The 24,366-nt window shown below is 49.9% G+C and overlaps 4 protein-coding genes across 4 annotated transcripts in view; 2 read left to right on the top strand and 2 right to left on the bottom strand.

Moving 5' to 3' along the window:
* Positions 1-24,366, bottom strand: part of LOC311199117 (olfactory receptor 14A16-like) — a gene marked incomplete at both ends in the record, with an annotated part of 52,054 nt that overhangs the window by 18,654 nt on the left and 9,034 nt on the right. The gene's annotated exons all lie outside the window — the stretch shown is intronic.
* LOC311199003 (olfactory receptor 14A16-like) lies at positions 547-1,488 on the top strand (the record flags this gene model as incomplete). Its single annotated transcript, XM_084273047.1, has 1 exon — positions 547-1,488. The coding sequence occupies one exon, from the start codon at positions 547-549 to the stop codon at positions 1,486-1,488; it is 942 nt and encodes a 313-aa protein (XP_084129173.1).
* Positions 8,853-9,779, bottom strand: LOC311199002 (olfactory receptor 14A16-like; the record flags this gene model as incomplete). The annotated part of the gene is made up of 1 exon (XM_084273046.1): positions 8,853-9,779. One exon carries the CDS (start codon positions 9,777-9,779, stop codon positions 8,853-8,855), a length of 927 nt encoding a protein of 308 aa, XP_084129172.1.
* LOC311199001 (olfactory receptor 14A16-like) lies at positions 22,552-23,741 on the top strand (the record flags this gene model as incomplete). Its single annotated transcript, XM_084273045.1, has 2 exons — positions 22,552-23,361; positions 23,727-23,741. 2 exons carry the CDS (start codon positions 22,552-22,554, stop codon positions 23,739-23,741), a joined length of 825 nt encoding a protein of 274 aa, XP_084129171.1.

Genomic DNA, 24,366 nt, shown 5'->3' with positions numbered 1-24,366 from the left:
TCCTTGGGTGGGATGAGACCGCAGGAGGGCTTTGGAGCTCTGCCCTGCGAGACTGGATTCCTCAGCTCTCTGTGGGGTCCAGTTTCTTTTGCAGGGAACAGCAGGGTGTGATCAGAGAGTGTCCAGAACAGGGCAGCTGAGAGCAGGGCTGATGGACAGAGCAACTCTCCCCACTCTGCATTCAGGGTAAGGTTTCACTGGCACTGCAGCAGCAATGTCAGGGAGTTCTGACGGAAGAAACAGTCCTCAGCTCATTTCACAGGGGATTTAGTCTGAGATCAGGCCATCCTTCTATTTACTGACTGCTGCCAGGCAGGACTGAGTTCTCCAGAGCCCACATCCAACCCTCCTCACAGCAGTGGCACGTTTAAGCCAGCACAAAGCAGACCTCCCAAAAGGGACCTGACAAAATTCCTCCTGAATACTAAGTCAATCTCAAATGATTCTGTTAGAACTGGAAGATGTTTGCCTCAAAGAAGAGTTCCCTAACTTCTCATTTTGCCTTTTAATCATTGGAAAGGTCTCCATGCTCACAGAAAGCAGAAGATGTCCAACAGCAGCAGATCCATCAGCCAGTTCCTCCTCCTGACCTTTGCAGACACACGGGAGATGCAGCTCCTGCACTTCTGGCTCTTCCTGGGCATCTACGTGGCTGCTCTCCTGGGCAATGGCCTCATCATCATCACCATAGCCTGTGACCACCACCTCCACACCCCCATGTACTTCTTCCTCCTCAATCTCTCTGTTCTTGACTTTGGCTGCATCTCCACCACTGTTCCCAAATCCATGGCCAATTCCTTGTGGGACACCAGGGCCATTTCCTACACAGGATGTGTGGCTCAGTTCTTTTTCTTTTTAATTTTTATCTCTACGGAGTACTATATTCTCACCATCATGGCCTATGACCGCTACGTTGCCATCTGCCACCCCCTGCACTACGGGACCCTCCTGGGCAGCAGAGCTTGTGTCCACATGGCAGCAGCTGCCTGGGGCAGTGGGTTTCTCAGTGCTGTGCTGCACACAGCCAATACATTTTCCCTCCCCCTCTGCAAGGGCAATGCTGTTGACCAGTTCTTCTGTGAAATCCCCCAGATCCTCAAGCTCTCCTGCTCAGATGCCTACCTCAGGGAAACTGGACTAATTATGGTCAGTTCCTGTTTAGCTTTCGGGTGTTTTGTGTTCATTGTGGTGTCCTATGTGCAGATCTTCAGGGCTGTGCTGAGGATCCCCTCGCAGCAGGGACGGCACAAAGCCTTTTCCACCTGCCTCCCTCACCTGGCTGTGGTCTCCCTCTTTGTCAGCACTGCCATGTTTGCCTACCTGAAGCCCCCCTCCATCTCCTCCCTATTTCTGGACCTGGTAGCAGCATTTCTTTACTCGGTGTTTCCACCAGCAGTGAACCCCCTCATCTACAGCATGAGGAACCAGGAGCTGAGGGAAGCCGTGTGGAAACTGAGGCCTGTATGTTTTGAATTAGCCATGAACTGATCATCTTCGGCATATCACTGGCCATGTAGCTGTCATTAGGACCAGTCTGTATTTACTAGGGGTTTTGGTTGTTGTTTTGTCTTTTCATTAGCCTAGAGGGATGTATGGACTTCACTTGCTCAGCAGGTTTCCACCTCTTCTTGCTGTTTGGTCATTCAGGAGCTGTTCATCTTTCCAGTGTCTTCTTTGAGCTTCACAACATTTGAAAACGTCCCGTCTTTCAGATGTCTAATAAACGGTTCTCTCAGAAGTTCAGTGTGTTGATAAGTGACCTTTCTATCTATCTGAACAAAAGTTGGTTTGGAGAGAATCTCCTCTGAAAGCTGAACCCCTTCATATGCTGCAGGATGAGCATGAGCCAGCAATGTACCCTCCTGGCTAAGAAGGCCAATGGCATCCTGGGGTGTATTAGAAGGGGTGTGTTCAGTAGGTCAGACAGGTCTTTCTCCCCTTTGCCCTGGTGATACCACACCTGGAATGTTGTGTCCAGTTATGGGCTTCTCAGTTCAAGAAGGACAGAGAGCTCTTTGAAAGAGTCCGGACAGGGCCATTCTGTGGCTCTATGATTCTGTGGTACCTGCACAATGGAATGATCCTAAAAGCTCCTGTTATCATTTTCAGGCTCAACCAGTGTCCACCTTAGGAAGTGCTAAATGTGCAGGTAGGGCTCCAAAGCAAAAGATTTGAGTGCTGAAAGATGTTCCTGGCCTAAAACCTTCCTAAGTACCCAGTAGCAGTCCAAGTAACCTTAGGGCTCAGGGCTTTCCTTTCCAAGGGAACAATCCTAACATGCCTGTGGGCACTGACAGGCTCTCCCAGCATCCAACATTGAACACACTAAATGTAAAGCAGTAACCTCAAACATAACATGTGAGGTTATAAAAACTCCCCTTGTAGCCCACTAGAACCCCATTAACCTTGGGGCACAGGGTTTTCATAGACAATGCAATGGTATGACATTTGCCTGTTGTCGTTTTCCAGCTCTAAGAGTGTCCATCTTCAAAAACATTCAATGTCCAGCTGTAAGTCCCAAAGAAAAAGTTTGAGGTGTGAAAGATGTTTCTGACCTTCAACCTGCCTGGGTATCCCACTAGCAGCCCCAGTAACCCTGGGGCTCAAGGTTTTCTTTACAAAGGGAACAGTGTGATGCCATTTTGGAGCTATATCTGCATACACTGTCAAACTGCTTAATCAACAGCAAGAGATCCCTTACAAAAGTGTGAGAGATGAAAGATTCTCCTGGCCTGAAACCTGCCTAGGTAGATCACCGGCAGCTCCAGTACCTTAGGGCTCAGAGCGTTCAGAGACAAAAGAAGGGTCCTAACATTACTTGATGTCATTTCTGGCTATACCAGCGTCCACCTTTGAACCTGCTAAATGCCCAGCAATACATCCCAAACTAAAGGTGTGAGGGATGAAAGATGTTCATGGCCTTACATATCCCCTGGTATCCCAATAGCAGCTCCAGAAATATGGGGGTGAGGGCTTCTGTAGCCATGGGAGTGGATGTAACTCTGCTCAACATAATTTTCCAGATTCAACACTGTCCACCTTTGAAACTGCACAATGTCCAGCACCAGCTCCATGGCAAAAGGTGCGAGGGCAGAAAAAGGTTTCTGGCCTGAAACCTCCCCAGGTAGCCCACTAACAGCCCCAGTAACCTTGGGGCTCAGGGCATTCCGAGCCATGGGAACAGTCCTAACAATGTCATTTTCAGGCTATAACATCATTCACTTTCAAACATGCTGAACAATCAGCAATAGAGTCCCTGGTTCTTTAGCACTTATTGCTGTCATTTTGTTAGAAGCACCGTAAGTTGGAGAGCCATCAGCAAGCACATGTGAACCATTAGTGAAATGGGCCTTCCCTTCAAATGGACCTTGATGAACAGGAACATCAGGAAGATTTCCAAGCAGAAGAGATCTTCTCCTCCTGCCCATATTTTCTATGCGGCTGGAATTAATTCTCATGTTGGTGGCCCCCATAGTTCTGGTGTTTGGATTTGTAAGCCATAAAGTCTAAATAAATATGTTTGTTCCTTGCTGAGCAGTGCTTGCACAGCATTAAGGCCTTTTTTCTAGTTCTGCTGCAGAAATGAGTCAACTGGGAGTGCACAAGTGCCTGGAAGGGCACAGGAGTGAGCCCACCATTGTGTTGCACTTGTTGTCTACAAAGGTGGCCTAAATTTGTGAGGAATACATTTGACTTTCTTTCTAGCAGTCAGTGTGGTGTCACGTGTGGGTGTTCGGATGAGAGCAGTGCTGGTAACAGGGAGGCTTTAGTTGTGTCCAAGCAATCAAAGACTTTTCTGTTGTTCATACTCCACTACTAATGAGAAGGTGGGGGGGACCCAGGGAGCTGGGAAGGGACACAGCCAGGAGAGGTGACCCAAACTGCCCAAAAGAGCATATTCCTTTCAAATTGCACCATGATCAGCATAAAGGAGTGTGGTGGGGGCAGGAGAACTCTGTTCTAGGACACACGTGTTTTCGGGATGGCTGTGAGCTGTGCGGCCAGAGCTGTGGGGTTCAGTGAGAAACTGCACTGTGCATCACCTGTTGTGTGTATTTTGCTACAAAGTCCTGTTGTTGTTGTTTCTCTCTCTTCTGTCCCAGTAAACTGTCCTTATCCCAGCCCACAAGGTTTAGGGCTTTTTGGTTTCCTTTTCCCATCCTTTCCCCCCACCCCCAATCCCCCTACACACACCCCCTCTTAGAGAGAGAGCGGCTGCGTGGTGCTCGGCTCTGGGCTGGGGTGAAACCATGAGAAAAGGTTCCAGCATAACACCCCCACATCAAGGCAGCTCAGACATGATGGGTGGAGAACCAGCCACAAGGAGAAGAATTTGGGCCTTGCAGGGGCTGCCATAGCAGTCAGAGGTGCTGAACAGGGATGTGGCCATGAGCGCATTGGGCTGCACTGGGAGGAGCGTGGCTGCACAGACAAGGGCCTTTCTGGTCCATCTGGCCTCAGCACTGGTGATGCCACCTCTGGAGCAGTCAGTCCCAGTGTGGGGCTTCCCAGTCTGTAGGAATGAGGAGGAACATGTTTGTGGTCAGGGAAAGTCTGCCAAGAGACCTGGGCTTCTTTAGCCTGGGGAAGGGGAGACTGGGGGAAGCCCTTGTTGTGCTATGTGAAAAGAACAGAAGAAAGGAAGTCCATGTGAACTGATGGCTCTAAAGGCCAGGGTGGACATGAGGATAAAGAAATGTCATTCTGAGGGTAGTGCTGTGGTGCAAGCAGTCACTGGGAGGAAGTGTGGATGAGCTGGTGGCTTTGTGCTTGTGGGAACAGCTGGCGAGGAGGGAGAGACAGCAGTACAGGCAGGGACATTGTTAGGTGACAATGAGGTGGGAAAGAGTGTTGCATCCCTGCAGCCTACAAAGAACCAGGTACTGTGGTGAGGCCATGTGGGATGGGCGGTGGTGCAGATGGCCAGGATGAAAGGGCCTGATAGAAATGAGATCTTTGCCACCTTGGCTGTGGCTGATGTCCCTGCCACAGAGGTCTCAGGGAAGACACATTATCCTCATGGCCATGGAGCATGGCTGACCCCTTGCACCCACCCCAGGGGAGGCCACCATGTGTCATACCCCTCTCCTTCCCTTGGTGTCACACTCCCCACATCCCAAGGAAGAGCCCTGAGACACAGTTGAGGGTCAGGATCTCCCTGCCCAGGGGATAGGGGTCAGCACTTGGCATTTCTGCTTCATCAGACCAAACCAGGGTGTCCTCAGCATCAGAGCTGCTTGCGCTTTGCCTGTGTTTGTCCTCATGGCCTCCAGTTGTCTGCTCTAACGAGCCCCTAGGGGAGGCTTTTTTAGTAATGGCTCCCAGTGGGGCCTGATAGTGTTTCAAGGTACTTTGGGCATTACTTCTGGCTTGGACTTCTTGAGAGATTTCATCATTCTCCACTTGGTATCTGAGGTCTGTGGACTCAGAAGAAAAGACACCATGGGGCTCATTAACATCCAGAAAGCCCTTACAAGCATGGCTCTTCAAGTCACTTTCATTTAAAAAAACTCAAAACTCGTACAACTAATTGGATTTCAGTTAGGTCCTTAGTGATGAAGATTTCAAAGGAATTTCCCATGAAGGACCTTTTTCCAGTCACAGGTATTTTCTGGCATGGCTCAGTCTATAGAAGAAGTGACAGCAGCATTCTGTGATGGGTATGGGTCTGCTAAGGAGATCTGGACAGGCAGGAAAAGCAGTCTCTTGAGATCCAACCCTGAATGGAGAATCTTGCTCTTTCCCAAGCCCAGCAGGTCCCTCACTGGCCTCCTGGGACTCCCAGCACTTTTCCTGGCATCATCTGTCCTCACAGGCACAGACAGATTTCTCTGACAACAAACAGCAGTTCAACATGAACCAGTTTAATACCCATGAAATCTCTCTCCTCAGCTGCTGCTACGGCCAAGCAGCATGTGAAGGGGGTCAGCTTTACTGTGGCTCCCAGTGCACAACCTGGGGAGGTTTAGGTGCTCTTGGTGGACATTTTGCATTCTTGAAACTTGACGCTGCTGGAGCCGGAAGATTATGTCAGACACTTGTAAGGACTGTTCCCTTTGACAAGGACAGTCCTGAGCTCCAAGATTACTGGGGCTGCTAATGGGATGTCTGAGTAGGTTTCAGGCCAGGAACAGCTTTAATCACTCGCTCCTTTTGGTTTGGTGCTATTGGTGGACATTCAGCACATTTGAAGTTGGATGCTGATAGAGACTGAAAATGACATCTGGCAATATTAAGATCGTTCCCTCAGCAACAAAAGCTCTGAGCCTCATGGTTACTGGGGCTGCTTTTGGGCTACCTGGGGAGTTTTCAGACTCCCAAGATATTTCAGCCCTCAAACCTTTTGTTGTGGAGCTATTGCTGGGCATTTTGCGTCTTTGAATGTGGACGCTGGTAGAGCTGGAAAATGATGTCTGGTGTTATAAGACAATTCCCATAGCCAGGAATGCCCTTTGCCCAAAGTTTACAAGAGCTGCTTGTTGGCTAACTGGTAAGGTTTCAGCCCAGGAACATCTTTCAGCCTTCACAGAACTATTTGGGAGCTATTGATGTTTAGAATTTTCAAAGGCGGAACCTAGTAGAGCCACAAAAATTGTGTGGGGCAATCGTAGGACTGTTCCCCTGGCTAGGAAAGCCCTGATCCCCAAAGATACTGGGGCTACTAGTGGGCTACCTGGGGAGGTTTCTAGAAAGGAAATTTTTTCAGCCCTTGCAACTTTTCTTTGCAACCTACAATAATGGTGGGGGATTCTCCCTGGTAATCCTTTTGTTATTAATTCTATAAATTCATTAATAACAAAAGGAGGGCCAGGGAGAATCTCCCACCTTCACTGGATCGGGGGGAACCACTGTGATGGAGGATGAAGAAAAGGCTGATGTACTTTGCCTAAGTCCTTAGTAGTAACACCATTGGTCCCCTGATACCCAGACCCTTGAGTGGAAAGATGGGGATGGGAAGTGGACTGAAGTCCCCATCATCCATGGGGAACTGGTTACTGACCTGCTCAGCTGCTTAGATCCATACAAGTTGATGGGTCTGGATGGGAAACACCCCAAGGTACTGAGGGAGCTGGTGGATTTCCTCCCCAAACCACTTTCCCTTAGTTACCAGCAGTCTTGACTGACCGTGGTGTTTCCACCTGGCTGGAAGCTGGCACATGTGACACCCATCTACAGGAAGGGACAGAAGGAGGTCCTGGGGAACTACCGGCCTGTCAGCCTGTCCTCACTGCTGGGGTAGGTGATGGAACAAATCCTCTTGAGTACCACTATGCAGCATATGCACCACACTCAGGCCATCAGGCCCAGTCAGCATGGGTTTAGGAAAGGCAGATTGTGCTTCAAGCTGCTGATCTCTTTCTATGACAAGGTGACCTGCTTAGTGGAGGAGGGGAAGGCTGTGGATGTGATCTACATGGACTTCAGTGAAGCCTTCATCAGTTTCCCCCAGGGCACCCTGCTGAAGCGTCTGTTCATGGATTAGATGGGTATACCCTTTGCTGGGTTACAAACTGGCTGAAGGCTGGGCCCAAACAGCTGTGGTGAATGGAGTTAAATCCAGCTGGCAGAACGTCACATGTGGTGTTCTCCACGGCTCAGTATTGGGGCCCATCCTCTCTAACATCTTTATTAATGATCTGGATGAGAGGATTGAGTGCAGTCTCAATAAGTTGGTACATGACACCAAATTGTGGAAGGCAGGAAGGCTCTGCAGAGCAACCTGGACAGGCTGGATCAATTGGCACAGACTTTATGCGGCTTGGTCATGAACTTTGGTCACAATAACAACAGGCAGGGTTAAGGTCCTGGAGCAGAGTGGCTGGAGAGCTCCCTAGAAGTATAGGATATGGGGGTGTTAGCTGAACATGAGCCAGCGCTGTGCCCAGGTGGCCAAGGCGGCCAGCGGCATCCAGGCCTGGATCAGGAATAGTGTGACTGCCAGGAGTAGGGAAGAGATAGTTCCATTATACTCAGCTCTGGTGAGGCCACACCTTGAGTACTGTGTCCAGTTTTGAGCCCCTTGCTAAAAGAAGGACGTTGAGATGCTGGATTGTGTCCAGAGAATGGCAGAGTAGACAGCGAAAGGTTTGCAGCACAAGTCCTGTGAGGATCAACTGAGGGAACTGGGGCGTTTTAGTCTTCAGGATGCTGAGGGAGACCTTATCACTCTCCACAAGTACCTGCAAGAAGGATGTAGAGAGGTGGAGGTTGGCCTCTTATCTCAGATAACAAGTGATAGGATGACAGGGAATGGCTTGAAATGATACTAGGGGAGATTTAGGTTAGACATCAGGAAGAATTTCTTTATGGAAAGGGTATTCAGCTATTGGAACAGGCTGCCCAGGGACGTGGTGGAGTAGCCATCTCTGGAAGTATTACAAAGGTGTGCAAATGTTGTGCTTGATGACATGGTCTGGAGGTGGACTAGGCAGGGTTAGGCTGTGGTTGGACTTTGTAAAAGGCTTTGTGACTGTATGTTTGTTACGCTTCAAGGAAATTCCTGTTCTATCATGGTGGGAAAGCATTGCCATTCCAGACAAGCAGTCAAGTGATTCAGTTGATGAAAATGTTCTTATAAATATTTAATAAATATCAGGAGAAATTTTAAGAAAGAAAAATTTGTGCACCTTTTCATGCAGATGTGATGCAAAGAGAGCACAGCCCATCGTTACCCAGCGTGTGGGTCATACTGTATCAGCAATGAGATGAATGTGGAACATTATATTCCAGTTTAAATAAACTAGAGGGAAAGAAAGAAACAGGAACTAAAAGATCATACTAAATAGAGACTGGTCCTAATGGGAGTTACATGGTCAGTGATATGCAGAAGAAGATGAGCAGTTCGTTGTTGCTTAGAAACATCCAGTGCTCAGTTTCCACATGGCATCCTTGAGATCCTGGTTCCTCATGCTGTAGATGAGGGGGTTCACTGCGGGTGGAAACACCGAGTAAAGAAATGACACTACCAGGTCCAGAAATAGAGAGGAGATGGAGGGGGGCTTCAGGTAGGAAAATATGCCAGTGCTGACAAACAGGGAGACCACAGCCAGGTGAGGGAGGCAGGTAGAAAAGGCTTTGTGCCGTCCCTGCTGCGAGGGGATCCTCAGTACAGCCCTGAAGATCTGCACATAGGACACCACAATGAACACAAAACACCCAAAACCAGAAAAAGCACCGACCACAATGAGTCCAGTTTCCCTGAGGTAGGCATCTGAGCAGGAGAGCTTGACGATCCCGGGGATTTCACAGAAGAACTGGTCAACAGCATTGCCATTGCAGAGGGGCAGTGAAAATGTATTGGCTGTGTGCAGCAGAGAATAGAGAAACCCACTGCCCCAGGCAGCTGCTGCCATGTGGACACAAGCTCTGCTGCCCAAGAGGGTCCCGTAGTGCAGGGGGTGGCAGATGACAACGTAGCGGTCATAGGCCATGACAGTGAGAAGACTGTACTCTGTGGAGATGAAAAATACAAAGAAAAAGATTTGAGCCACACATCCTGTGTAGGAAATGGCCCTGGTGTCCCACAAGGAATTGGTCATGGCTTTGGGAACAGTGGTGGAGATGCAGCCAATGTCAGTAACAGAGAGGTTGAGGAGGAAGAAGTACATGGGGGTGTGGAGGTGGTGGTCACAGGATATGGTGATGATGATGAGGCCATTGCCCAGGAGACAAGCCAGGTGGATGCTCAGGAAGAGGCAGAAGTGCAAGAGCTGCATCTCCTGTGTGTGTGCAAAGGCCAGGAGGAGGAACTGGCTGATGGAGCTGCTGCTGTTGAACATCTGCTGCCGTCAAGTGTGGAGACCTGTCCAAGGAGGAAAACGTTAGTGAGAAGTTGGGGAACTCTTCTTTGAGCAAAACAGTTTCCAATTCACATTAACTCCCTGTATTCAGGAATCCTTTTCTCAGGTCCCTTTTGGGAGGTCTTTTTTGTGCTGGCTGGGAGGAGGGTTGGCTGTGGGCTCTTGAGAACTCAGTCCTGCCTAGCAGCAGTCAGTAAAAAGAAGGATGGTGTGATCTCAGACTAAATCCCCTGTGGATAGGAATGAGCTTTTCAGCACTGTCACCCCATTTTCACCCAAGGGCAGAGCAGAGCTTTGGAGCTTTGGTTTTCTCCTGATTGAGAGCTGAGGAATCCAGTCTCCCAGGAAAGAGCTCCAAAGCCCTCCTGCGGTCCCATCCTACCCAAGGAGGATCTCAGCTCCCCGCTCCCAGCCAGAGACACACAGGGCTCAGTGCAGCTGTCCACACACAGGTGATGAGTGGCATTGCCACGGCCTCTGTGCCGATATGACTCCTGCATGGGGCTTCTCTCTGGGGCACAAGAGTCCCTGGGAGAGCGGTGCCATTGTGGGAGGCAGCCGGCAGCCCAGCAGGAGCTGCCTGGAAAACCTCAGTCCTAAAGATGGGGGTCCCAAAGTGAGGGTCAGCTCAGTGCCAGCCCCACCAATGGACATGCTCAAAGCCCCAGGTAATGGTGGCACAAAGGCAGCAAGGACAGGAGGGGATGCAGCAGGAAATGCTGCAGCAAAAGCTTTAGGGTCAGGAACAGACAGACAGGCACTCAGGGGGTTCACCTCACTGCTGGTTTGGCTGCCAAGGAAAAGACTCAGCCTGAAACCCTGGAACTCTGTGTGCTGGGTGGCAGAAACCAGGGGGTGGGTGTCGGAAAGTGTCAGGGAGGACCCAAATCCCCACTGCCAGGGCATTTCTGGGAGCAGCTCCTCCCTCCCTGACAGTGTCTCTGCTGCCTGGAGCTGTCCCTGCAGATCCTTCTTTTTGCCCATCTCACCTCCTGCTCTGTGCTCACAGACCTCATCCAACCTGCCCTGTGCTCAGCTCTGCTCTGCAGACCCCTCCTGGCATCAGGGCAGTGCCCCAGGGAACCTCTGTGTGTGCAGGGCTCAACATCTTCATGAGAATCATGTTTTCACTGCATATTCTCAAGGGGACAAATAAGTTCTCATCTACCACACTCAGCACAGCCCACAGGAGAGGAAAAGTCAAAGCAAAGACTCTGCCTTTGGAGAAATATTCTGCCTGGAATTTCTCAAGGATCAGCTCTGGCTGGGAGCAAAGCTGACCCAGGCAGCACTTTCTTACAGCAGAAGGACCTTACGTTGCCCTTCCCTGGGTCGCTGCTTAACCCAGAGGTGCCGTCTATATCCCTCTGGAAAACCCAGCAGGCAGTCTGAGTGCTGACCCTGGCAGCAGCAGAGTCCCTGCCCCAGCACACAGACCCCAGGGTCACAAGGACCCTGCTCGCAAGGAAAGCCCTGGGCACCTCTCAACCATGCCCAGGAGAAGACAGCTGTCCTGCCCTGTCCCTCTGATAGGGCAGAAGGGCATCCCTTCCAGGCAGAACATTCAGGTCCTAGAGAGAACCTGTCCTCCTGACAGATCCCACACACTGCCCCATGTCCCAGCTTTAAGAGATCACTCCAGGAACAGAACCTGCATTGCCCTGCACCCACAGACATACCAAGGACATACTCACAGGTAGAGTGCTGAGGGTATTTCTCCTCCAGTGAGCTCTCAGCATCTGTCAGCTCTCTCACCCTCTCAGCTGTCCCCTTGATGCCTACAGGCAGTGTCCCCAGCCCTGTGCTCTTGGCAGAGGAGCTACTCTGTGGCAGAGCTGTCCCTCATCAGTGCTGTAATGTTTCATCAGCTCCCACTGTCCCAGGAGTCCAGCCCAGCTACAGCAGAGGAGCAGGTGAAGGCGTCACGTACTCCTCGATTCCTCTGAGCAGTTCCTGAAGCTCCAGGGATCCAACTTGGAAAGACACTGAAGTCATCGCTGCCATCTGCTCTCTCGTTTGGGGAGAAAACCTTCTGTCCAGCAGAGTCCTTTCTCCTCATCAAACATGAGCTGGGCAGAAGAATCACTTTTTCTTGTCTCCACATGAGACAGGACCCTCAGAAGATGAAGGGGACTCTTTCCCCTTCGGGAGGGGATGCAGCTCTGGCACATGGCTGCCTCAATCCAGCCAAAGCTGGGATTCCTCTTGCCACAGTTCCAGTGGGCACAAAAGAGGCACCTGCTTCCTGGGAGCTGCTGGTCCCAGCTCTCATGGGAATTAATGGGGGGGAGGCCAAGAAGGAGGTGTTCAAACACCAACACCCGGTGAAACCTGAGGGGCCAGAGGTGCTCCGAGAGACATGCAGGGAGATCCAAGGTCAAGGAATCACAGAACTTCAGGAGTTGGAAGAGACCTCAAAAGGTCATCTAGTCCAACGCCCTGCCAGAGCAGGATCACCTGGACTAAACCACACAGGAACCCATCCAGGCGGGTGTGAATGTCTCCAGAGGATGAGACTCCACAACCTCTCTGGGCAGCCTGTCCCAGGGCTCTGTCACCCTCACAGTGAAAGAGTTTCTCCTTACATTCACGTGGACCTTCCTCTGCTCCAGCTTTTACCCACTGACCTGAATAAGGCCACCCCTCAGTCTCCTCTTCTCCAAGCTAAAGCTTTCTGGCCTAGTCCAAGCCCAGGCATTTCCAGGAGCAGCAGGAGAACAGCCAGGGCGGGCCCTGACAAATTGGTTTCGCTTTCTGCCAACCCCCAGTCTGTTCAGTCAGACCAGGGCAGTCATTTCACTGCTGCCAAGGGGCAGGAGTGGGCCAAGGAAGGAGGAGTCAGGTGGGGATTTCACCCCCCGTGTTACCCCCAAGCTAATGGGATAGTGGGGAGAACTAATGGGCTTTTGAAAGGGTTTTTAAAAGCTCACAAGCCACACTGGGCAGAACGACTCTGGGATGCAGTTCCCCAAGTCAATGGTTGCTGGTGAAGGAATGGATGTCCCAACTAAACCCCCATCTTTAATCCCCAAACCCCACACTCCCAGCACCCCAGATACCCAGTTTTCTCTCCTGGTCTGCCAGTCTTGTTAGAAATGCCGACCACTGGGAGCGTTCCCCTCGTCCTGGCTGAGCCCCTCAACAAATACGCTTGGAAAGCAAGAGATGCCCATGGGAAGGAACACAAAGTCAATACAAGGTGGACTATTCCATCCTTCTAATAACAATCTTAGACCAGACCCTTAATACAAACTGAAATGATTTGATAGCTTTTGGTCTAATACCAATCTTATGGGAGTTGAGATACTGAGGGAATCCAACCCTTTGGCTTGTGGCAGAACCTGGTTGGCATAACCAACCAGGAAGTTACCATTCAGTGTAACTATAGCAATCAGGTAGGAGCATGGAGAGGCAACCTTTGGATTAATGGAATAAAATCAAATAATAGAATTAAGCATCTTTTGGGTTTAAAAAACACTAATTATTTTGAAACTCCATGTAGTTCCAGTTTAAGTCTCAAAGGGAATGGACAATTTGTCTTTAAACTGTCGTAACTGGATTGGTGGCCACCATGCTTATTGAAAATGACCAAATATTTGGAGCAGAACATGTTATGTGGGTTATATACACCCCTTCTTTTTGTTGTTGTTGTGTTCAGACCAAAATGGAAACAGTTTGGGAATGAAGGTCTATGACGACCTCAGTCGGTATCGAGGGTCCCTTGATGTTTCTATAGCAGGTCATTGCAAAGTGTGTGGGCCACACAGGACCAAGAGATGCTGCATTGGGAAGGGATGGAAGTGAACCATGTTATCACAGCCTAGACAAACTAGGAGGATAAAACCAACAACTCACAAAACTACTAAACACACACGGGTCCTCACGTGAGTTACATGGCCAACTCTGTGCACTATAGGATGAGCAGTTTATTGCTGCTTAGAAATACCCAGTCCTCAATTTCCACACAGCATCCTTGATCTCCTGGTTCCTCATGCTGTAGATGAAAGGGGTTGACAACTGGTGGAAAAACCGGGCAAAGAAATGCCATTACCAGGTGTAGAAGGTAGGCAAACACAGCATTTTGAGGATAGTGCTGTGGTGCAAGAAGTCACTGAGAAGAAGTGTGGATGAGTTGGTGGCTTTGTGTTTGTGGGAACAGCTGTTGAGGACAGAGAGACAGCAGTACAGGCAGGGACATCGTGGGGTAGGAATGAGATTGGAAAGCGTGTTGCGACCCTGCAGCCTAAAGGAAACATGCAGAGGTGTGAGGCAGTGTGGCACGGGCTGTGGTGCAGATGGCCAAGGGTGCCATTCAGGCTACAAGTGCCTGATAGGTCTTTGCCCTCTTGGCTCTGGCTGATGTCCCTGCCACAGAGGCCGCAGAGGAGGCACAGTGTCCTCATGGCCATGGAGCATGGTTGTCTCCTTTCACTCATCCCAGGGGAGGCCACCATGTGTCGTATCCCTTTCCTTCCCTTGGTGTCACACTGCCCACATCCCGAGGAAGAGCCCTGAGACACAGGTGAGGGTCAGGATCTCCCTGCCCAGGGGCTGGGGGTCAGCACTTGGCATTTCTGCTTCATCAGACCAAACCAGGGTGTCCTCAGCATCAGAGCTGCCTGTGTTTTGCCTGTGTTTGTCCTCATGGCCTCCAGTTGTCTGCTCTAAGGAGCCCCTGGGGAGGCTTTGTCAGGAATGGCTCCCAGTGGGGCCTGTTAGTGCTTCAAGGTACTTTGGGCATTACTCCTGACTTGAACTTCTTGAGAAGTTTGGTACATGAGGTCTGTGGACTCACAGGAGACACCATGAGGCTCATTAACATCCAGAAAGCCCTTATAAGCATGTCTCTTTATGTAATTTTCTTTCCCAAATTAAGACTTGTATAAGTAATTGGAGAGGTTTTAGTTGGGTGATGAAAAAAATCACAGTAATTTCACAATGGAGGATTTTTTCACAGAAAAACAAAAGTGTCTGTCATTTTTCAGTCCATGGAAGATGTTTTAACACCATTGTAAAATGGATGCTGGCCCAGAAGTCTCCTAAATAGTTCTGGAAGGGCAGGAAAAGCAGTCTGCTGAGATCCAACCCTGCATGCAGAACCTTGTTCTTCCCCAAGCCCAGCAGTTCCCTCACTGGCCTCGTGGGACTCCCAACCCATTTCCAACCATCATCTGTGCTCACAGGCAGGGACAGATTTCTCTGACAACAAACAGCAGTTAAACATGATACAGTTTAATACCCATGAAATCTCTCTCCTCAGCTGCCTGCTACAGCCAAGCAGCGTGTGAAGGGGGTCAGCTTTCAGAGGGGATTCTCTCCCAGAACAGTTTTCTTCAGACAAACAGAAAGGTCACTTAGGAACACTCTGTTCTTCTGACAGACCAGTTCATTAGACTTCTGAAAGATGAGATATTTTCCAGTTCTCTAAAGCTCAAAGTTTATCAGCATCTGAATGACCAAAGAGCAAGCAGAGGTGGAAACCTTTGAGCAAAGTGAGGTGCACACATCAGGATAGTCTGGAGATGTCGTTAGGCATGGATGTATCATAAGGAGAAACAGCCCAATGATGATGGAGATGAAGAGACAGACTGGGGGTAATGCTGGTACAGGGAAAGGTGAGTATGACACTTCCTGGAAATTCCCAAGTAGTCAAGTGATTCAGCTTATGAAGATGTGCTTGTAAATTCTTTGTAAATGTGAACAATCATGCAGGCAGACAGGATACTAAGAGAGCACAGCTTGTCATTCCATAGTGTCAGCGTCACACAAGGCCTGGAGATACTGCATGAGGAATGGGATGACTGTGGCCCATGTTGTTATAGCTTAGACAAACAAGAACGAGCAAGGCCCACGCCTTTTGAAATACCAACAGGGATGGTGACTCCGCCACTTCCCTGGGCAGCCTGTTCCAATACTTGACTACCCCTTCAGGAAAGAAATTCTTCCTGATATGAGAAATAAATCTCCCCTGGAGCAATTTGAAACCATTTCCTCTCATCTCAACTCTGTTCACCACAACTCTTTGGGCCCGGCCTTCAGCCAGTTTGTAACCCAGCACAGAGTATACCCATCGAATCCATTAGAGGCCAATTTCTCCAGCAGGGAGGCAGTGATGAAGGATTTACTGAAGTCCAGGTAGATCACATCCACAGCCTTCCCCTCATCCACTAAGCAGGTCACCTTGTCATAGAAGGAGATCAGCTTCCTCAAGCACATTCTAAACCCATGCTAACTGGGCCTGATCACCTGAGTGTGCTGCATGTGCTGCATGATGGTACTCAAGATAATTAGTTCCATCCCCTTCCCCAGCACTGAGGTCAGGCCGACAGGCCTATAGTTCCCTGGGTCCTCCTTCTGTCCCTTCTTGTAGATGGGTGTCACATGTGGAGCTTCCAGTCAGGCAGAACCACCCTGGTCATCCAGGACTGCTGGTAAATAAGGGAAAGTGTCCTGGGGAGCACTTCTGCCAGTGCAGTGGCAGAAGTGCTCTTCTGAGGGCAGTGCTTTCGGGTGTGTCCCATCCAGACACATTGAGCTTTGCAGATCTAAGCAGGGCTTCAGTCTACTTCCTGTCCCCATCTTTCCATTCTGGGGTCTGGGAATGGAGAGACAACTGTTCTTACCACTAAGGTAAAAAAAGGCATTCAGTACATCAGCCTTTTCTTCATCATCCATCACAGTGGTTCCCCACCCCGGATCCAATAAAGTTGGGAGATTCTCTCTGTCCCTCCTTTTATTTGTAATTATATAGATACATTACTAACAAAAGGAGGGCCAGGGAGAACCTCCCACCTTCATTGTAGGTTGCAAACAAAACATGCAAAGGCTGAAAAAGCTTCCTGGCCAGAAAACTCTCCAGTTAGCCCACTAGCAGCCCCAGTAACCTTGAGGGTCGTGGCTTTCCTAGCCAAGGGAATGGAGCTAAGAGTACCTGATGTCATTTTCTGGCTCTACTAGTGTCCTCCTGGTAAAATTCTAATCATCATGCATCAATAGTTCCTAAATATATCAGTGAAGGTTGAATGATGTTCCTGGGCTGAAACCTCCCCAGGTAGCCCACACGCAGCCCGGGAACCTTGGGGGGAAGGGCATTCCTAGCCGAGGGAATGGTCCTATAATATCAGACATTATTTTCTGGCTCTACCAGCGTCCACTTTCAAAAATGCTAAGAGTCCAGCAATAGCTCCCAAACAAAAGGTTTAAGAGGTGAAATAACTGGGGAGCCCTAAACTTCCTCTGGCAGTGGGATCAACCCCAGTAATTTCGGGGCTCAGAGCTTCTGTAGCTGAGGGAATGGTCTGCAGAGTGCCTGGTGTCATTTTTGGGCTCTACCCACGTCCAACTTCAAAAATGCCAAACGTCAAGTACGAGCCCCCAAACCAATTGGTGTCAGGGCTGAAAGATGCTTCTGGTTGACACCTCCTCAGGTAGTAGACTAGCAGTACAACAAACCTTGAGGCTCAGGGCATTCCTAGCCAAGGCAACAGTCCTAAGAGTGCCTGACGTCATTTTTCAATCTACCAGCAACAACCTCTAAAACTGCTAAACCTCCAGCAACAGGTCTCAAACAAAAGAAGTGAGGGCTTGAAGATATTCCTGGCCTGAAACCTCCACAGGTATCCCACTAGCAGCCCCTGTATACGGTTGGGCTCAGGGCATTTCTTACAAGGAAATGGTCCAAACTCTATCAGAGATAATATTCCTGATCTAAAAGCATCCAAATTTGAAACTGGTAAATGTCCAGTAATAACTCTAAACGAGTGCTGAAAACATGCCTGGCTTGAAACCTACCCAGATGGGGCACTAGCAGCCCTGTTAACATGTCAGCTCAAAGCTTTCACGGTCAAGGGTATCATCCTAACAGTCCCTGCAGTCATTTTCAGGCGCTACCCGTGTCCATCTTCGAAACCTCTAATCATCCAGCAACAGCTCCCAAACAACAGTGCGAGAGCTTAAAGATGTTACTGCCCTGAAACCTGCTCCAGATGTGGACAAGCAGCCCCAGCAACAGTTAGGATCAGGGCATTCCTAGTGGGGGGGAATGGTCCTCACAGTGCCTGATGTTGTTTTCAGGCTCCACCAGCGTCCAGATTTGAAACTTCTAAATGTCCAGCAATAGTTCCTAAACAAAGGATTGAGGGCTGAAAGAGGTTCCTGGCTTGAAATCTCCCTTGTTATACCTCTGGCAGCCCCAATAATCTTGGGGCTCAGCTTTCTCCTTACCAAAGTAATGTCCTAACAGTGCCTGACATCATTTTCAGGCTCTCCCAGCGTCAAACTTTGAAACTTCTCAAAGTCCAGCAAGAGCTGCCAAACAAAAAGGGTTGATGGCCTAAGATGATACTGACCTGAAATCTCCCTAGATAACCCACTGGCAGCATGAGTAGCTTCTAATCATCTCATCCCATTCCTAGCCAATGGAACAACCCTAATAGTGCCTGACGTCATTGCACAGCTCTGCAGTCCTCCAACTTTGAAACTGCTGAACTGTCTGAATAGTTCCAAAACAAAAGGTGCAGGGGTTGAAAGAAATTCCTGTCCTGCAACCTCCCCATGCAGAATACAAACAGGACCACTGACCTTGGCGCTCAGGGCTTTCATAGCCAAGGAAAGAGTCCTTAAACATGCCTGAAGTAATTTTCAGGCTCTACCAGCTTCCACATTCTAAACTGTTAAATGTAGAGCAATAGGTGGCAAGCTGAATGTGTGTGGTCTGAAAAAGGTTTGTGGCGCTAAACCTCCCCAGGATGCGCACTAGAAGAACCAGTAACCTTGGGGTTCAAGGCTTTCCTATCCAATGGGATGGTCCCAACACAGCCTGACCTCATTTTCTGTCTCTATCAGCATCAAGTTTCAAAATACTAAATACCCAGCAACAGCACCCAAACAAAAGTTGTGAGGGATGAAGGATCTTACTGGCCTGAAAGCTCCCTAGGTTGTGCACTAGAAGAACCAGTAACCTTGGGGCTCAGGCACCCACTTGCAAAACTGATAAACGCCCAGCAACAGCTCCCCAAAAAAAGGTGTGAGAGCTGAAAGATGTTATTGGCCTGAAACCTCACAGGGTAGCCCACTAGCTGACCAGGTTACCAATGGGATCAGGGCATTCCTAGCCACAGGAATGGTCCTAAATTTGACTGACATCTTTTTCCAGCTCTACCAGCATCCACGTTTGACACTGCTAAATGTCCAGCAATAGCTGCCAAACAAAAGGACCAAGGGCCTAAAGAGGTTCCTGGCCTGAAACCTCCCCAGGTAACCCACTAGCAGCACGAGGAACCTTAAGGCTCAGCCCATCCCTAGCCAAGGGAACAACCCTTATAGTGCTTGAACTCATTGCACAGCTCTACAGTCCTCCAACTTTGAAACCACAAAACTGCACCAATAGCTCCAAAACAAAAGGTTCAAGGGCTGAAGGAAGTTGCTGGCCTGAAATGTTCCCATGCAGATTAATTTTGGGGCTCAGGGTTTTCCCTTCCAAGGAAGGTCCTAACATTTCCTGACTTCATTTTCATGCTCTACCAGCATCCGCCTTCAAATATGCTAAATATCCAGCAATTGCACCTTAAAAAAAGGTATGAGGACTGAAAGATGTTCCTCACATGATCCTCCTCAGGGACTGGATGAGAAGCACCAGTAACCTTGGGGTTGAGGGTGTTTCTTGCCAAGGGAACAGACCTAACATTGCCTGAAGTCATTTTGGGGCTCTACCAGTGTCCATCTAGGAAACTGCAAAATGTCCAGCAAAAGCTCCCAAGCAAAACATGCAAGGGCCAAAAGATGTTCCTGACTGTAAATCTCCCCAGGTATCCCATAAAACACCCCAAAACTAAACAGCTGCTGGATACAAGAAGATTAATCTCCTTGGGGTAGGTGTATGAGCATGTGAGGCTGAGGATCTGGGGGATTTCACAGAAGAACTGGTCAACAGCATTGCCCTTGCAGAGGGGGAGGGAAAATGTATTGGTTGTGAGCAGCACAGCATGGAGAAATCCACTGCAGCTCCTGTGTGTCTGCCAAGGGCAGGAGGAGGAAGTGTGGAATGAAGCTGCCATAGGACATTCTCTGCCTCTTTGCATGAAGAACAAGGCAGTGAGAACTTGGGGCACTCTTCTCTCAGCAAAACGTTCTCATTGCCAACCCAAGGACTGCTTCTCCCTGTTCTATTAGACATTGGAAAGGTCCTTTTTGGGGGGTTTATTTCCTGCTGGCTGAGGGTGCCACTGGCTGTACTGGGCTCTGATGTGAGCTCTCCAGGTGTCAGTTTCTCCTTGCAGCAGAAGGTCTATATTTTTTGATCTAAAGGATCTTGTCTGGATTGTGGTTTCCATTTCCCCCAACTGCAGAGCAGAGCTTTGTAGATTTGTTTTTCCTGATTTTGTTCTTGGGAAACCCTGAGAAATGCCCAAATGCTCACCTAAACCACTTGCTTTCACAGGGGGAAATAGTCCACTCCCTGTCCCAGACCTGGGAGTCCTTTCTCATGGTGGAGACAAGGGAAGGTGATTCTCCTGCCCAGCCCTGGTTTGGTCAGGAGAAATGACTCTGATGGACAGAAGGATTTCTCTCCAGATGAGGGAGGAAACATCAGAGATGAGATCACAGAATGATCCCCATGAGGCCTGAGGCACCAGGAGGGAGCCTATAAGAACTGGTCTTCTCCTGCTGAGCTGGGACAGGCTCCTGGGATGGAGGGAGCTCATGGCAACCTGGCAGCACTGAAGAGAGACAGCTCTGCCCAGGAATAGCTCCTCTGCCAAGCACACAGGGCTGGGGACACTGCCTGTACGTACCGAGGGGAGACCTGTGAGGCTGAGAGAGGTGATGGATGCTGAGAGCTCACTGGAGGAGAAATCTCTGCAGCCTCTCCCTGGTATGTCTGTGGGTGCAGGGCAATGCAGGTTCTGTTCCTGGAGGGATCTCCTAAAGCTGGGACATGGGACAGTGTGGGGTCTGTCAGGAGGACAGATTCTTTCTAGGACCAGAAGGTGCTGCCTGGAAGGGATGCCCTTGTGCCCCATCAGAGGGACAGGGCAGGACAGCTGTCTTCTGCTGGGCATGGTGGCAGAGGTGGGAAGCAGTGGGTACAAGCAGGGGTTCCAAGGGCTGTCCTTGTGAGCAGGGTCCCTGCACCCCAGGGTCTGTGTTCTGGGGCAGGGACTCTGCTGCTGCCAGGGTCAGCACTCAGCCTGCCTGCTGGGCTTCCATCAGCATCACTGCAGAAAGAAGCAGCGGGTGGCAAGTGTGACCCATGGAAGGGCAGTGCAGGGTTCTTCTGCTATCAGCGTGTTGGGTAGGACAGGTTTGCTCCCAGCTCCAGCTGATCCTGGGAAACTTCCCAGGGTCTTTTCAAGAACACCAGGGATGCATTTTCCACTCCAGGTAGAGAATTTGCTTTGAATATTCAGCTCTTGAGGGCTGTATGGGAAGTGGGAACTGAGCTTTTCTTGATAACTTTGCAGCAGGCAGTGCAAACTCATTGGTCATTAGGACTTGTCAGAGCTTCTCCTGAGCCCTGCACACACAGAGGTTCCCTGGGGCAGCGCCCTGATGCCAGGAGGGGTCTGCAGAGCAGAGCTGAGCACAGGGCAGGTTGGATGAGATCTGTGAGCAAAGAGTGGGATTTGACATGGGCAGAGAGAAGCAGCTGCAGGGACAGCTCCAGGCAGCAGAGACATTGTCAGGGAGGGAGAAGGAGCTGCTCCCAGAAATGCCCTGGCAGTGCGGATTTGGGACCTCCCTGACTTACCCTGCAGTGCTAAAACGTTCCAACAGAGAACCCCTTGTTTCTGCCACCCAGCACAGACACTTCAAAAAGAGTTCCAGGATTTAAGGATGAGTCTTCTCCTTTGCAACCCAACCTGCAGTGAGGAGAAACCCCTGAGTACCTGTCTGTCTGTCACTGTCTTTCCAGCCTGGGCTGGAGCATTTCTTTCAGTTTCCCTTCCTGTATTTGCTGCCTTTATCCCACCATTACCTGGGACTATGGCCAAGTCCATTGGTGGGTCTGGCAGTGACCTGAACCTCACTTCACGACCCCCATCTGTAGGACTGAGGTTCACCAGTGTGTGGGCAGCTGCACTGAGCCCTGTGTGTCCCTGGCTGGGAGCGGGGAGCTGAGATCGTCCTTGGGTAGGATGAGACTGCAGGAGGGCTTTGGAGCTCTGCCCTGCGGGACTGGATTCCTCCGCTCTCTGTGGGGTCCAGTTCCTTCTGAGGGGAACACCAGGGTGTGATCACAGAGCATCCAGCACAGGGCAGATGAGACCAGGGCTGATGACAGAGCAGCTCTCCACACTCTGCACTGAGGGGAAGGTTTCACTGGCACTGCAGCAGCAATGTCAGGGAGTTCTGACAGAAGAACCACTCCTCAGGTACAGGTAGGAGAAAACCAAAGCTCCAAAGCTCTGCTCTGCCCTCGGGTCAGATCAGAGGGACTGTGCTGAAAAGCTCATTCCTATCCACAGGGCATTTAGTCTGAGATCACACCATCCTTCTATTTACTGACTGCTGCAAGGCAGGACTGAGTTCTGCAGAGCCCACAGCCAACCCTCCTCCCAGCAGTGGCACACTCAAGCCACCACAAAGCAGACCTCCCAAAAGGGACCTGACAAAAGTCTTCCTGAAAACAGAGGGTCAATCTGAGGGTGTTCCCTAAGAGTTGGAATATGTTTTTGACCGAGAAGTGTTCCCTAACTTCTCACTGTGGCTTTTCCTCCTTGAACAGGTCTCCACACTTGACCAGCAGCAGATGTCCAACAGCAGCTCCATCAGCCAGTTCCTCCTCCTGCCCTTTGCAGACACACGGGAGCTGCAGCTCCTGCACTTCTGCCTCTTCCTGGGCATCTACCTGGCTGCTTTTCTTGGAAATGGTATCATCATCATCACCATAGCCTGTGACCACCACCTCCACACCCCCATGTACTTCTTCCTCCTCAACCTCTCTATTGTTGACCTTGGCTGCATCTCCACCACCATTCCCAAATCCATGGCCAATTCCTTGTGGGACACCAGGGCCATTTCCTACACAGGATGTGTGGCTCAAATCTTTTTCTTTTTATTTTTGATCTTCACAGAGTACTATATTCTCACTGTCATGGCCTATGACCGTTACGTTGCCATCTGCCACCCCCTGCACTACAGGACCCTCCTGGGCAGCAGAGCTTGTGTCCACATGGCAGCAGCTGCCTGGGGCAGTGGGTTTCTCTATTCTGTGCTGCACACAGCCAATACATTTTCACTGCCCCTCTGCCATGGCAATGCTGTTGCCCAGTTCTTCTGTGAAATCCCCCAGATCCTCAAGCTCTCCTGCTCAGATGCCTACCTCAGGGAAACTGGACTCATTGTGGTCACTTCCTGTTTATGTTTTGGGTGTTTTGTGTTCATTGTGGTGTCCTATGTGCAGATCTTCAGGGCTGTGCTGAGGATTCCCTCACAGCAGGGACAGCACAAAGCCTTGTCCACCTGCCTCCCTCACCTGGCCGTGGTCTCCTTGTTCCTTAGCACTGCCATGTTTGCCTACCTGAAGCCCCCCTCCATCTCCTCCCTATTTCTGGACCTGGTAGCATCATTTCTTTACTCAGTGTTTCCATCAGCAGTGAACCCCCTCATCTACAGCATGAGGAACCAGGAGCTCAAGGATGCCATGTGGAAACTGAGGACTGGATGTTTCTAAGCACCTCATCTTTGGCATATTACTGGCCATGGAACTCACATTAGGACCAGTCTCTATTTAGTATGAATTTTGGTGGTTGTTCGGTCTTCTCAGTAGCCTAGATTCATGTATGCACTTCACTTTTCTCAGCAGATGTCCACATCTGCTTGCTCTTTGGTCATTTCGATGCTGCTCAGCTCTCCAGTGTCTTCCGAGACTTGGAAACTTCCCATCTCTCAGATGTCTAATAAACGGTTCTCTCAAAAGTTCAGTGTGTTGATAAGTGACCTTTCTATGTATCTGAACAAAAGTTGGTTTGGAGATAATCTCCTCTGAAAGCTGACCCCCTTCATATGCTGCAGGATGAGCATCAGCCAGCAATGTGCCCTCCTGGCTAAGAAGGCCAATGGCATCCTGGGGTGTATTAGAAGGGGTGTGTTCAGTAGGCCAAGAGAGGCCTTTCTTCCCTTTGCCCTGGTGATACTGCACCTGGAATGTTGTGTCCAGTTCTGGGCTTCTCAGTTCAGAAATGACAGGGAACTCCTTGAAAGAGTCCAGTGTTGGCCATGCTGTGGCTCTATGATTCTGTGATTCCTACACAGTGCAATGATCCTAAAAGCTCCTGTTATCATTTTCAGGCTCAACCAGCATCCACCTTAGGAAGTGCTAAATGTGCAGGTAGGGTTGCAAAGCAGATTTGAGTGCTGAAAGATGTTCCTGGCCTGAAACCTATCTAGGTAGCTCACTAGCAGCCCAAGTAGGCTTAGAGCTCAGGGCTTTCCTTTCCTAACAGTGCCTGTGGGCATTTACAGGCTCTCCCAGCATCCAACATTGACACACTAAATGTAAAGCAGTCACCTCAAACATAACATTCAAGGGCATAAATATTTTATTGGCCTGAAAACTCTCCTT

This window comes from Gallinula chloropus, assembly GCF_964237585.1.
Source record: "Gallinula chloropus genome assembly, chromosome: 19".
In the NCBI taxonomy this organism is placed as follows: Eukaryota; Metazoa; Chordata; class Aves; order Gruiformes; family Rallidae; genus Gallinula; species Gallinula chloropus.
The sequence above is the reverse complement of the archived record's forward strand: the minus strand, read 5'-3'. Positions and strand labels throughout refer to the sequence as shown.